Below are 13,679 nucleotides of genomic sequence, written 5' to 3'. Positions count from 1 at the left end.
TTTCCCTGTGTTTGCTTGAGGTTCCTCCATTCATCTCTCACTTTGAATTTTTCCATCTTTGGAATGAAGTAATCCTTTAATTCTTCCTGGAGTTCTTCCCATGAAAAGATGGTGTGGCCCTGCTCTTGTTCTAGCAGGTACCAACTGGCAGTGTCCTCCTCCAAGTAAATGGCTGCCACCTCCGCCTTGCTGTCTTCTGTTATCCGTGAATACTTCAAGTACATGTCTACCTCTGCGATCCATTCCTTCAGAACCAACCCATCTCTCTCTCCCTTGTACTTGGCTGGCTGGGGCATCTTGAATTTTTGAATTTTCCATAATCATCCTCTGAACTATCACTATCTTCCTCTTTTTTACGGTGGCGCTTCTCCTCCTTCTTCTTGTCTTTCTTTTTGCTTCCTAATTCTACTACTTTCTCCTTCTCCTTCCTTGTATCTTGCGCCCTCCTAGATGTCTCCTCTCTACCCATTCTATCCATCTCCTCTTGCATTCTGTGTCTTTTCTCCTCTTCTTGTTGTTGTATCACCCATTCTCTATAGCCCTACTCTCCTTCTAGTTTTTTCCTCCTTTCTTCCTCCTCTTCCTTCATCTGTATGTTCCTCCATATTGACTCTAGCATGGCTGACATACCATCTAATTGTCTTTCTAGTCCGGCGACCTTCTCCTCTTGGGCCACTCTCCATTCTTGCCCTCTACTCTTCTTCCTCTCCTTCATTGTTGAAAGGGTGACCTTCTCCCTTTCGTCCTCCATGTGGTTGGTGGTGGTATCGACGCGAGGAAGCCGCGTTTCGCCTTGGGGTGGTGTGGGTCGTGCCGCGGGGAAGCCGCGTCACGTCTTCAGACGGTGGGATATTGATGTTGGGACGTCACGCTGGGGCGACGCATCGGGGGGCGTCGCGACGTGGGACGACGTGACGCGGGGCGACACACTGTGGGTCGTTACGACTTCGATCTCTTCGGGGCACTGGATCTTTCCTCCTACTTCCGTGAGCACTCCTTCACTCCGAGCAAGAGTCGCTCTGATACCAAGTGCGATAAACTTGCACTCGTTACGCACTCAACACAGCATAGAAAGGTAACACGATATATGAGCTCAATGTATACTCTTGTATTATTTAATCCAAAAAGCGGGACAACATAGACACGTCCCAGGACTACACCCTCGTGACGCCACACATAAGAGGGTTCACCACTAGGTATAGGGAATCACAAGTAGAGTGAAAACAAGGCAGGGCTTTGAGTCACTACTACTCCTTATATAAGTGCATTCGGTAGCAATAACATAGTATAGCTACAAAGCCCTTAAGGGGGGGGGGGGAGGGGAACTTGGCACCATAATAAAACCATAATAAACCAATTGCATTACAAAAACAATTCACTCGACACTAATCTTCTTTGCATGGAAGCCTCTCTAAGGTGGGGAGACAACATTTCTATGAGAGGAGACGAATGGAGAGAGAGAGACAGATTTTGATCGACTCTCTTTGAGGAAGCTGGGATGGGGCCGCCATCGCTTTTCCACAGAAAGGGGTATGCGTTGCTTCAATCTTGCCAACGTACGACCTGCCGAAAAGAAGAAGAAGATGACGCTGATGATGATTTAGAAGCACGCAACGTGAACCCGGTAAAGTGTCCAGATTTGCTTTAAGCTCTGCGATAGAACAGGCAAATTACAGACTAGAACACATTATCTCCCTTGCATAAGTTAGATACCTTGATGTCATCGCTCGTTGATATCTGCTCAACCGATGGTTAGCACACATACAGGCTTACAAATTCTTGAACTCCCAACAGCTCAATCAGTCGCACATCCGTTCATATGTTCAGGATTATTGACGTCATTCTGAGGTTTGGAGCTGCGGTATTATCTTTAATAGCATTTGCAGTTATGGCTGCATCAAGCGAGACTCGCACAGGAGCAGGAAGTACCTTCCAGGTCAAGTTTTATGACTTCCATGCATTCAGGTATCGCATGCTTTCATGCCTTGATGATTCTTGTGACAAAGGTGAGGATAGATGATTGGCATCTCCCTAGACAGGGCAACAAGATGCCTGTACTTGGACAATTGCGGTTTGCCCTAGAAATCCACTAGTATCTGTGCCATTCCGCCAATGCTTCTTACAGACATCGCTTCGCCGAGACTGATGCCTTCAAAACCTTGAAATTCCTTGTTGCATATTCTTATGAGCTTGTTCGCAAAATGGAAATCTCATCTACACTGCAATCAAGCTTACTAAGACGATCTATTCACGAAACAAATCATTGCGCGGTTGTGGATAGACACCTGGATGTATATTGTAAACTGTAACTTAAGCAGGATCAGAGCATATTTGTATGACACAATTGAGGAACATTTCATGCAACCTTGGGTTAAAGAACTGGTTGTGCCTCTTTGTCACTATGTCTGGGCTCTAATATGTTGGAGATGATAAGGTAGATGATGAAGAGGAGGCAGAAGGAAGACCAGGGGATGCAGGGGTCACGGCTAGACTTTTGTTCTTTTTTTAATGACCTTTTTACTCACTTTATCATGAAATGCTGTTTTATTGCTGTTCAAGGGAAGTGCAAATCTTCAACTCCAAACATGACTTGATGGCCATGCTGCAGGAACAAAACTTTACAAGGCCACCTCAATAGCATGCATACTGAGCCTCTAGAATGCTGCAGATGAGTAAGATGTTGACTGAACATAGGAATGAGAATACTGAGGACAATAGGCATGTACTTTAGAACAAAAAATAGTTTTCCTTAATTACTACGCCAAGCCACTCCGTGACTCACAGTTGATTGCCATGGTTTAGATGTAGAAGATTAGTGCTAGCAGATGGCACTTCTACAGATTCTGAAAGTTGTGTACTTGACAGATTCTGAAAGTTGTGTTTGAGGCTTATGAAAATGGAAGATTTTCATTTGATGTTGTGCAAAAAGACAGTATCTGTGTACCTCATCAAACTAACTATCCTTGCCATTTCCTTTTCTATGTCCGTTTTGGTTGCTTGCTGCTGTTCTGTTCCTCGAAGAAATTACCCCTGGTTTCATTGCATCCTAAAACTCGAATCCTGGTCTCAAGTGCACAATCTTTTCTGAGGTTCATGATTTATGTGTCACTGTGCCTTATCTTTTACCTTCTGTTGATTGAGGAATGGAACTCATTTTTATTCAAGTTAAATCCAGTTAGCATTCCAAAGAATATTCAAAATTACATGCAGGTTTTAGGATCTTGCTTCCATTTCTCAAATTTTTTGATTTAAGTTTTCCTTGTTGCAGCTATCTTGCTGCTTTCAGCTTGTTCATGTTCATACACTCGATTTTGCATCTTAGTATCCTTGGATTGTGTAGCATTCAGAGCATGTCTTTTTGTTTGAGACAGAAGAATATTAACAAATATACTCATGCTTTAGGTTCTTGCTTGGATGTCTCAAATCTTTTGATTTAATCCTTGTTGCAGCTATCTTGCTGCTCTCAACTTCATCACATTTGTATATTCCACTCTGCATCTTATTATCCTTGGGTTGTGTAGCATCCCGCCAAGCGCATCTTCTTCTTGGAGACTTGCCAGATACATTTGTGATCAGGTTGGGTCCTTTGCTATTCAGGGTGTGTGGTTTAATGGTGCCTTTCACCTCAAGCATATGCAAGTTGTCTGTTGCCCCCCTTGTTGATTGGTGGTTGTTTTGACCAAAGGTATTGGCATTCTTGCTGTTCTCAGCAAGCTGCTCAGCAGCAACAGCATCTGATCTTGCAAGGCATGGTCTTCGGCATATGTGGCCCCCAACCTGCTCCACCTGGGATCTTGGGCACTTCTGCTCAAAAGCTGAGGGTGCAGTTGTGATGAGCTTCTTGGCCTCATTTTTGGTTATATCCTCCTCTGTTCGCTCCAGCTACCGCACGTCAGAGTCATAACTCCCCCAACAGCACATTTTCATCCTCTGCCATGACTTCCAAGCATCTTTCTGGGGCTTATAGGCAATTGGTTGGGTTGCACCCACATCATTGGCATCGTTTTTCCTTGTCGGTCATCACCATGTTTACACGTTTAGGGAGCTGTGTATTACAAATGAAACGATACATTTCAACACAGTTAAATGTTCCACCATGAAAAATCGACCAACTATAGTGTTTTATTAGCTCAAATTCTCATTGTAGTAGAAAAGAATTCAGAGGGCAACATCAATAATTTCAGTTTGCTGTAGGATGGCCTTTGTGGTTGATATTTGAAGTGTTTTTTAAAACGGAAGGAAAGCCATTCCAATTTTAATTCAAGAAAAGCAAAAGAAAACAAGTAGTCACCACATAAGTTTAAGGAATATGAGCCTTGCTCTAGGACTATCTTCACCTCATTTGAGGTGACATCTTCCTTGAGATCAAGCAACCACATGTTAGAAAGTCTAATTACGCTGCAGTTTGCATGTGATTGATCATGCTAGTTGTGCTTCATTGCTTGGTAGTCATTGCTAGTTGTACTTCATTGCTTGGTAGTCATTGCCTTTTAAGTGGTTTTCTTCCTTCTTGTCCTCTATTTGCCTTTTCTTTGTATTGCTTATTTGCACTTTTCGTAGGAACACATTGATTAGTGATCTTGTCTTGCTGCCTATACCAATAGAGTGCTTTGGTAGCGTCAAAGCATCAATACTAACATGCTTTGTAAAAAGTACATAAATGTACATTATTCTTAAGTATGAGAGCAATTGTTAATAGAAGTCATTAGGCAAAATTAGTTTTTGTTTTATGTATTTAGTCATGATGCCTTGGTAGATGTTTTCATGAAGGCTCATGAGAGGTTTGAAGCTTTTTGCAAAGCCTTGAATATATTGCTCTTATTCAATTGATCCTCCATATCCTTTTGCTTGCTTATGTCATCACCACCCCCAACTTGTAGTAGATATGTTTGTAGGATTGCTTAGAAATTTCCTCATTATAAAAGGTTTCTCCCCTTGGGCTTGTACACAATATTCTTGTCTACTGTAGGCTTGTGTACCTATATGCTATTCTTCTTTTTCATTGTAATTTATAACATCTCTAAGCACCTGTTCCTTGATTGTTATTTGTGTTTTTGCTTTGCCCTCTCACTTATGTTTTTAGTAGTTGTATTAGGATTATAATGCCTTTTGCATTGATGTAGACGATAAATTGTGCTTCATTTCAATGCATATTTATTGATGTAGAATGCATCCAACTTGACTTCATAGATAACCAATTCCTTGTACTCTTGACATGACAATTTATTTCCACGTGTATAATGTTCCTTAAAATGGAAAGTATTGTTGGGAAATTAGACCACCTCATGAAAATCTTTGATTAAAGAGAGATTTTTCTCATAATAGCTATAGATCCCATTCAACCAATTAGTTGTTCCAATAGTCATCCATAAAACAATAAAGGCATTTTGCTATAATGGTTTTGATAAAGGACACTTATTGGTATTAGCAACATATCTAGTAAAAGCCTTTCTTAACTATGACATGCCTAGGACGTGTACGATCTTACATGGAGATATATCACTTCCTACATAATCCTAGACTTTCTCCTATTATGGTAGTATCTTTGTCGATCTTCTAAACCTTCATCTTTAAGAGATCTTTGAGGGGAAGTTGATGCACAAGTTTCTTTCGTTGTTTTTTGTTGTAATATTTTTCAATTTGTTTGAGTTCTTTTATGAACTTAGAAGAATATTCTACCCATTACACTTTTTGAATCTTTTTGATGAAATCATCCAATTTTTCCAAGGAAACAATATCTTCTTCTTCCTTTATGCCCAGATGGTCCAACTTCATCATCCTAAGGCCTTGATGGCCTAGCTTCATCATCATTTCTTCCTTTAGGAGTTGCAAGTAATGGTGATTTATCTTGTTCATCTTCAAAATATGAGATACTTAGATTTTTCCAACATGAGAGATCTTTTGTAGTTGGTGAACTAGGTTGAACAAGATTAAAATTCATAACAACATTCAAAGTAGTGGCTTGTTCATTAGAAAGAGTTCATTTATGATGGATATTATTGAAGAGTCCTAGCTAAAGGTGTATCAAATGCATTTTTTCATACTTTGTTAATTCTTTTATTAGTGAAGAGAACAACAGCTATACCTTGTGCATTCTGTGTTGAAGAGATTGTGGACACAATTTGGATGTTCATGTTGTAGGAGCTTATGTGTCTAATTGAGGCTTTCTATTTCTATTGTCCATAACCTATGATCTATAGGATGGAAATATGGTGTAGCCTTGTACATGTTGCCATTGTTTTCAAACTCTAAAGAAATTTGTATTGTATTAATTGAAGATACGTTAGTGTTCCCAATGAATTTCTTGAAATGAATGCATATTTCTTCATCCATTTGAGGATGTGAGCAAGGTAGAGAGATAAATTCAATGGAAGCTCTCATAGAAAGGGAGACTTTGAGATTCAAGAATAGGAGTTTAAGATGTTTTGAATTGTTTTTGTATTTCTTGTGGAGTAGAAATTACAACTGCTTTATCCTTGCTAGAGAAAACCTCTATAGGCTAAGGAGGGACTATTTCCTTGGCTTGAGTAGAAGCAATATCTAAATACCACTTCCAAGGAAGTGTAATATTAGACTAATTGACTATTTTTTGTTAAAACATTTGTGTAGCATCATATAATTGCATGATGATTGTTTGCCCCTTACCTTTTTCATTATTGAATCCTTCTATCACTCTAGGAATAGTAAGCAACATTGACATAGAAACCATCAAGCTAAATGAATTGATGAGTTTTCAAAAGTTTTGAGATATAAAGAGAGCATATCACATAAGGATCATCTATAGAAATGACACAATTAGGACAAAACTCAAAGAATATAGGACCATTATAGAGTAGAGGCATTGCAACACTTAGTCATATCCAAAAATTCTTTATGCCTTGTACCTAAAATAGCTGATATACAAGAAAAATTTAAGCCTCTTTTAAATAAATATGGCAATATAACCTAAATGGAGATAATGGTTATATTAGATTTTTATTTTTTTACATTAAATATAAAAGTGAGATCTTTTGATAAGCTTTAGAAGCATCACCCTCAGACAAAATCCCATGACCTTTAATATAAAATGTGAAAGTAAGAAACTTGTAAAACACACACACACACACACATAGAGGATCAACATTTGGTAAGATTTGTCTTGCATTGGAATTAGCTTTATCTATGATGATGGTTGAATTCCCTAATGATCTACATTTCTTACAAAGATTCTTTAGAGAAGAGCCAATTGCTTTCTTGAATGAAGCCATACTAGTTAGAGAAGGATTTCTACTTGGTCGATTATAATGAGGATTTACTAAAGTACAACAATAAGAAATCAAATCTAAGTATGAGCTATTGTTGATAAACCACAAACAATAACTGCTATGGATACCTGCGCAATGCTAGATATGTGCGCGCAACTAACAGTTAGCAAACATGTGACCAGTTTCCAAAGCTATCAACCTTAAGAGTGTCAGAGTGGGAATACATCCAATGGCATAAAGATCATGCATGTAGTGGGTCTCACAGGAAACAGAAGAGACCTGTTAAAGGCACAACTAACTGAGCAATACTAACAGAAGCTCAATACATAGCCATGTCACATGTATGCATCACTGACAACAATTTGACAGACGTAGGTCCTGGCCTGAAGACAAATGTCAGATCAGCCCACTAGGCATCCACTGCATACATACAACATGAAGAGAGCATAGACATGAAGTGAAGATCCCACTATCTCACGATAAGGAGCTCAAGCTCAACTACAATCCAATGTGCAATATAGCATCTAATGTCAAGTAAGTGGCTCAATACATAAAGCCAAATAGCTTGCACTTAAGCAAATGTCGAATGCCAACTGAACAACAAGCTCAATACATCAACTGAATAGCATCTAGACATCCAAGATACATGTAGCATAACTAACGAACATCAAACCTAGTAAAGATCTTCAAGCTCGTGAATGTAGCATTCAATAGCATTTAATGAAATGAATGACTGCCAATGTCGAAGCAGCCAATCTCCAATCTCAGCTTAAGAGCATGTCATAAACATGTCCATAGGCATACATAATAGCCAAAGTGTTGATATCTCCAATATGTGGTACCCAAGTAGCTTCAAACCATAAGAAACATAATCTTTGTCAAACAACTGGTTACTATCCACTATAAGCAATAGTGATGTGACAATAAAAAATGAGCTAATGAGAGCTCAATTCAAGCTCAAAAGCATCTCACAACATTGATATAGCATCCCCAAGTGATCCTGCATCAAATAGACATCCTAGGAAGCATAAGTGATCCCCAAACAATGAGATAAGTGCTCTACTTAACTGCATTACAACATGCTGCCCTATTTGCATAGTCAATAGTTGAAGCTTAGTGACTCAAAACCAATACTCAATGTCGATTATTAGTACCAAGGCTAGTCAACACTAATGGGGAGCCTTTAGAGGAGTGTCTGGGAGCCAAAAAGGAGGGTGAATGGACCAAGAAGAGGAGCAGGGATAGCAGGCACAAACACACTGCCTATAGCCCCTCTTACTACTGCTTATACTAGTAATAGTGAGGCTTTAGAAGTACTCTAAGGTGCTGAGGCAAGTTACATGAAGGCGTGAAACATGCCACAACAATCTGCAAGTGAACAACAATACATACTACTTCAAGCTAAGGACGTGACTGCCATGAAACCTGTGAACTGTAGGTATCCTCCACAAGCAAAAGCAATGTTGTGTTGAGCTCTACAATGTCGGTGCAATGCCTCTAATACTAGTTTGCTCACCCATGCGCTTTATACCAAACTTCTTATGTGTACTACTACGTGTCTTCCTGCATATAAACAATGATCATAAGACTCAAAATACTTATACTCTAGGGGCAGAAGATACTATAAACTAGTAAGCATTTTCATTCCTATCAAAGACATGTGCCCAAGGCGATGATGCCAAAGAGATACATGTGGAACTATAGCCATAACCAAAACATGGTCAACTTAACCAAATACAAGCAAGAGATATAGGGCACTAGACTTAGCACCACATGTAATAACAAGATTCCCACATGTAATTTTCCTTGAGGAATCACCAAAAGAGACAACATAACTTACATCATCCAAGGTGCCAACGAAGATAAGGCTCTTCGTGACAGCTACTACATGACATACATTATGAGGAGTGAACGTGTTGCCTAACGTAGCTAGACATCATCAATACTAACTATCTCCAATGCCAGGTTATTACCCAAATGGAAAGATCCATGCATACTGCAACAGGAGTGAAACCACTCTCTATGAGGGGTCAAATGAAAGGAAGCCCCTCAATCTATCAAGCAATACTAAGTACAACCTGATAGAGCATCAATCAGATGTGAAGTATCCAAGGAAGAGAATGCCAATATATCATCGGATACATCAAGCTACACCACATTAATCTCCTCAATCTTGACATTGGACTTACTAAGCACGATGCTATGATCATCATGCTTGTCCTGCACTTTACCCTTTCCTTTTTCCTTGCACTTGTCTTCGTGCATTTTATGGCACTATGGCCATATATGAAATGCTTTTCTACAATAATGACAAGTAAGACCTAAGGACTTACGGCCACGGGACTTACTGCGAGACTATCCATGTGTCCTAGACTAAGACCTTTGAGAGTCTCTACCACGGCCATTTCCATCCTACCGGCCTCTCACAATCAATGTACGTGATGTACGGAAAGCATCTACATTCTTTTCGTTCACTTCTTCTCTGAAGAGGGCACTTTCAATATCCTACAATTTCAACCCATCCTCTTTGTTAAGAGGGCACTCTCAATATCCTACAATTTCAGCCCATCCTTAGCACATAGAGCGGTATAGAAAGTGTCCCATGACTCAAGTAGAGTATCAAGAAAAAATAAAGGATGCAAAATCCTTGAACTCAATCTCCTTTGAAGCTAAATGGTTGATGATGGAGTGAAACCCATTCAAATGTGACATTGGAGTCCCTTCCTTCATGTGAAGATCCATCAACTATTTCAGCAAATACATTTGAGATATAGGACTCTACTTCTCATAAAGATTCTTAATTTGTGTCAGAAGCTTGTATGCAATTTGATTTTCAATTACAACATTGTAGCTAGTGATCTCCTTCAACAGCCCTCCTTGTGCTTAGCAAAGGCCTTACGAAAATCCACAAGGCAATAATATATCCACCTCCCATGTGCCCTGATCTCCTTGTGATGATGGCTCGAAGTTTGAGGATATGATCAAGGATGGAGTGTCTCCTCCTAAACTCTACCTATTCAAGTGCTTGATGTTGTGTTTCACTACCCATTTTTTCAACTCATGCTCTAATATCGATCCATAAAGCTTTGGCTACCAACCATGACCATTCTACAGTTTATAAGAACCATGGGTTCTCCAACTTTCAAGATTGGTACTATAGTATTAACTGACCAAGTGGCAGGGAAGCCTTCACATAGGGCCCTATTGAATAGGCGGACTAGAAGGGGTGTGAGTATATCTATGGTATGTGGTATGTGCTTTGTTATCACGATCCTAAGCTCAGTCATTTTGGATTCTATCGATTGTGTCACAAACTCCCTATGCTGATGAAGGTAGATGACATGGATCTATAGTGTGATGGTTAGGGCAATATGGGGTGCTTGAGTACCTGATATAGTGAGGTAGCATATGCATGCTATGTATCTAGGGAGGTAATGAATATATGGTCTCAAGGCACCTAGAATGCCTTCCATGCCTCTGTGTTGTCTTGTCTCAAGAATAGCTTGAAGAAATTGTGCTCCAATCTAGATAAATAAGCCCTCTTCTTTCACCACACTAGGCAACAAAAGATCAAGCGTGTCTAAGTGTGTGTATGTGTGTGTATATCCCTCGTGGAGATGTGTGTGGAAAAATACATGGTGGTTGAGATGTGAAGTGTTCCAACAAGTTATACCCTAAACTCCTCCAAGGATATGTGGGGATCCATCTCCTACAAGCTCCAATAGAAATTATTTAAGTAAGCACTCGTTGTCAATCTAGTGAAGTGGTATCTAGGGAATCTCAATTAGCTACTTGCTATGGGATCACCTCATGGCTACAAGTGATGGTAAATTGTAGGTAGATGTGGTCAACTGCCACTACTAGTGGATGAGGGGACACTCTAAGGGACCATATGTCAGGAATGAGAGATAAGAGCCCTAACAGATAGTCCACCATGCTCGCTCCTAGTCTCTATATATAGATCCTTCAAAAGGGCCTCTTTCTGAATGTCTAGGTGCATGCTTATGTGGAAAGCATGTGGGAGCATCCAATCCAAGCCGTTAAGGATAGCTAATCCATATGCACCTCCCAAGGCTAGGAGGTGGTCACCATAATCTATGCACTCGACTATATCTTGTGATGTTTTGCTAAGTCCCATCTCCTCTAGTGCTCTCTCTCTATACATGTGGTCCTCACTCTTGAAGAAGGAAACCTCTCTCTATGCTATGAAAGCATTGAATTCCCCAACCAACAAGACTTCTTCAATATTGGAATAATGCATAATATCCTCATGTAGTGGTAAATATGGTGACTCCCCCTTGTAGCTCATATGGGGAATTCACTAAGAAAAGTAGCACACTACCATTTAATATTGCAGGGACAATTTGTATGTATCTAGATCCACATGAAGCGAACCTCTTCATGCCTCTGCATCAACTGCACCGTACATTGTAGGTCCTCCATATACTTTTGATGCAATGACAAGGCATAGCCTATGAGACAATGAGCAAGAGTGGGCAATAGTCTCACACTCAATAGGTGATGCAAGTACTAAAATGATAGAGGGAAAGTCCTAAGTAACCTATCCCTTACTCAACCAGAGTTAAATTAACTCTAGAAATAGTGACACAATTAATCATTTATTAACTTAGTTTTTCCCACACCACACACTAAAGCATTGGGTGTTACTCATAATCGACTGATTCTAACATCCCCCTACATTCCAATGCGATGATGTACAAGGAGGGAATCAATCATCTCTTGTGTGGGGATGTAGATCATGCTAATCTCACCTACATGTGATCTCTCTTTAACATAGTGATAATTTATCTCAATGTGTTTCATATGAGCATGAAACACTAGATTCCACACTATGGCAATAGCACTCAGATTGTTAGAGTGAATAGGAGTGAGTCCCTCCAAATGAACATGAAGATCAACCAATACATGGTTCAACTAAACACATTCGATTGTTGTTGTGAAAGCTGCAATGTACTTGACTTCACAAGATTGAGGTAGCCACAGTAAGCTACATATTTCTTATTAAATGTTTGATTTAATTATTGGCTAGGCCAAATGAAATCACAAGTCATTTTCAATGCCTATTATGCTTTAGACCAAAATTGACACCAGGTATCCACATGTACCTATCTAGCATAACTTGTCATAACTTTTGCCAATGTCCCCCATTTCATAACTTAGATTATGGACCTTTTACTATACCAAAGTGGCTTGCACTTCACATATACACAACTAATTATGCCAAAGCTAAGCAAAAAAATAGGCATCCGTATGATACACTTCCCCCTTAAATGTTTGTAATCGTTCTCAATTGCATAACAATGAAATAAGAGCAAAAGTACTCGATCAAAAAAAGCATAAGGCATCATAGAAACAATTGCTTGTGCTAAACATACTCAAGCCAAACACATATGTTGACATTTCCATCCAACAAAACCAAGTCAAATTTCACTAAAATGAATTATAACTACTATTAGAACCAGATGGGATGTGTAATCTCTCAAAATTTTAAATCATTCATTTCTCTCTTGCATCATGTGTGAACACGATATCTCGAGATCAAAAATCACATGTGAACTCTGCATCTCCCTTATTGCATACAAATAATCCCTTGCCAGCCTTGATTTTTAGTCTCATCATTATCCCTGCATATGAATGAGAGTTTACATTAGTAAGAAAGAAAAGAAAAGAAGAAAAAAACGTTTAAAAAAGTTTAAAAGCTTACCTTAAGTCGTTATTGACTTGTTGCCCACACCACCATCAACCACAATCTACCACCACCTTGAGATTATCAAATGTTGCCTCCCTCTTGAATCCATTGATGAGCAGCATGACCTTGACCTCCCAACCTACCACACAATTGGGCATCCGCAAACTGCCTTCTTGGAGGCATCATGAGAGAGAGAGAGAGATAATGTCGACAGCATGATCAGGATGATAGAGAGGAGGGTTGTTATTGCCCCCCTAAGGCTATAAATCCTTAGTGCTTTAGCATTTGAGGGGCTTCAATTTTTTTACATGCATACCTACTCACAGAGAGAGAGAGAGAGAGAGAGAGAGAGAGAGAGAGAGAGAGAGAGAGAGAGAGAGAGAGTAGTGGGAGAGGAAGAGAAAGAGGAGAAGAGGTAGAAAAGGGTAGGAGGAAAAAGGGCAAAGTAGAGGGAGGAGAAGGGGTGAAGTAGGAGGAGGAGGAGATATGAGAAGTAGAAGAGTAGAGGGGGAGGCAAGAAGAGTAAGAAATAAGAAGAGGGGGAAGATAGGAGAGGAGGGGAAGAAAAGAAGGCAATGAAGGGAGGAAGAGAAAGAAGGGAAGACTCTAAGGAAAAAGAAGATAGTGCGAGATAGATAATAGAGAAGAAGTAGAAGAGGAGAAGAAGATAAAAGAGAATAGGGGAATAAGAGGAAGAGAGAGGTAGAGATAGAGAGAAAGGGAAG

The 13,679-nt window shown here is 39.7% G+C and overlaps 1 protein-coding gene across 3 annotated transcripts; it reads left to right on the top strand.

The window, feature by feature from the left end:
- The first annotated feature begins 1,370 nt into the window (after positions 1 to 1,370).
- LOC148014268 (CASP-like protein 3) lies at positions 1,371 to 4,241 on the top strand. Of its 3 annotated transcripts, XM_087667295.1 has the most exons (4): positions 1,371 to 1,624; positions 1,795 to 1,965; positions 3,450 to 3,576; positions 3,686 to 4,232. In XM_087667295.1, exons 2-4 carry the CDS (start codon positions 1,820 to 1,822, stop codon positions 3,902 to 3,904), a joined length of 492 nt encoding a protein of 163 aa, XP_087523421.1. In that variant the 5' UTR covers positions 1,371 to 1,624; positions 1,795 to 1,819; the 3' UTR covers positions 3,905 to 4,232. The 3 variants fall into 3 exon arrangements, with proteins under 3 accessions (XP_087523421.1, XP_087523422.1, XP_087523420.1); XM_087667296.1 differs by having other exon boundaries at positions 1,371 to 1,965; positions 3,522 to 3,576; positions 3,686 to 4,241; XM_087667294.1 differs by having other exon boundaries at positions 1,372 to 1,965; positions 3,686 to 4,221.
- Positions 4,242 to 13,679: the final 9,438 nt, after the last annotated feature.

Source organism: Lygodium microphyllum, chromosome 25 (genome assembly GCF_053477565.2).
Source record: "Lygodium microphyllum isolate KBCC chromosome 25, Lygodium_microphyllum_v1.1.10, whole genome shotgun sequence".
NCBI lineage: Eukaryota > Viridiplantae > Streptophyta > Polypodiopsida > Schizaeales > Lygodiaceae > Lygodium > Lygodium microphyllum.
Note: the sequence above shows the minus strand (reverse complement) of the source record. Positions and strands in the feature narration are given on the sequence as shown.

What these genes read in the sequence shown, in the direction of transcription:
- LOC148014268 (XM_087667295.1), top strand. Translation starts at nt 1,820, where the DNA reads ATGTTCAGGATTATTGACGTCATTCTGAGGTTTGGAGCTGCGGTATTA. An exon ending in TATGACTTCCATGCATTCAG is followed by an intron (nt 1,966 to 3,449) that starts GTATCGCATGCT and finishes TCCTTGTTGCAG; the next exon opens with CTATCTTGCTGCTCTCAACT. An exon ending in CCAGATACATTTGTGATCAG is followed by an intron (nt 3,577 to 3,685) that starts GTTGGGTCCTTT and finishes TTTTGACCAAAG; the next exon opens with GTATTGGCATTCTTGCTGTT.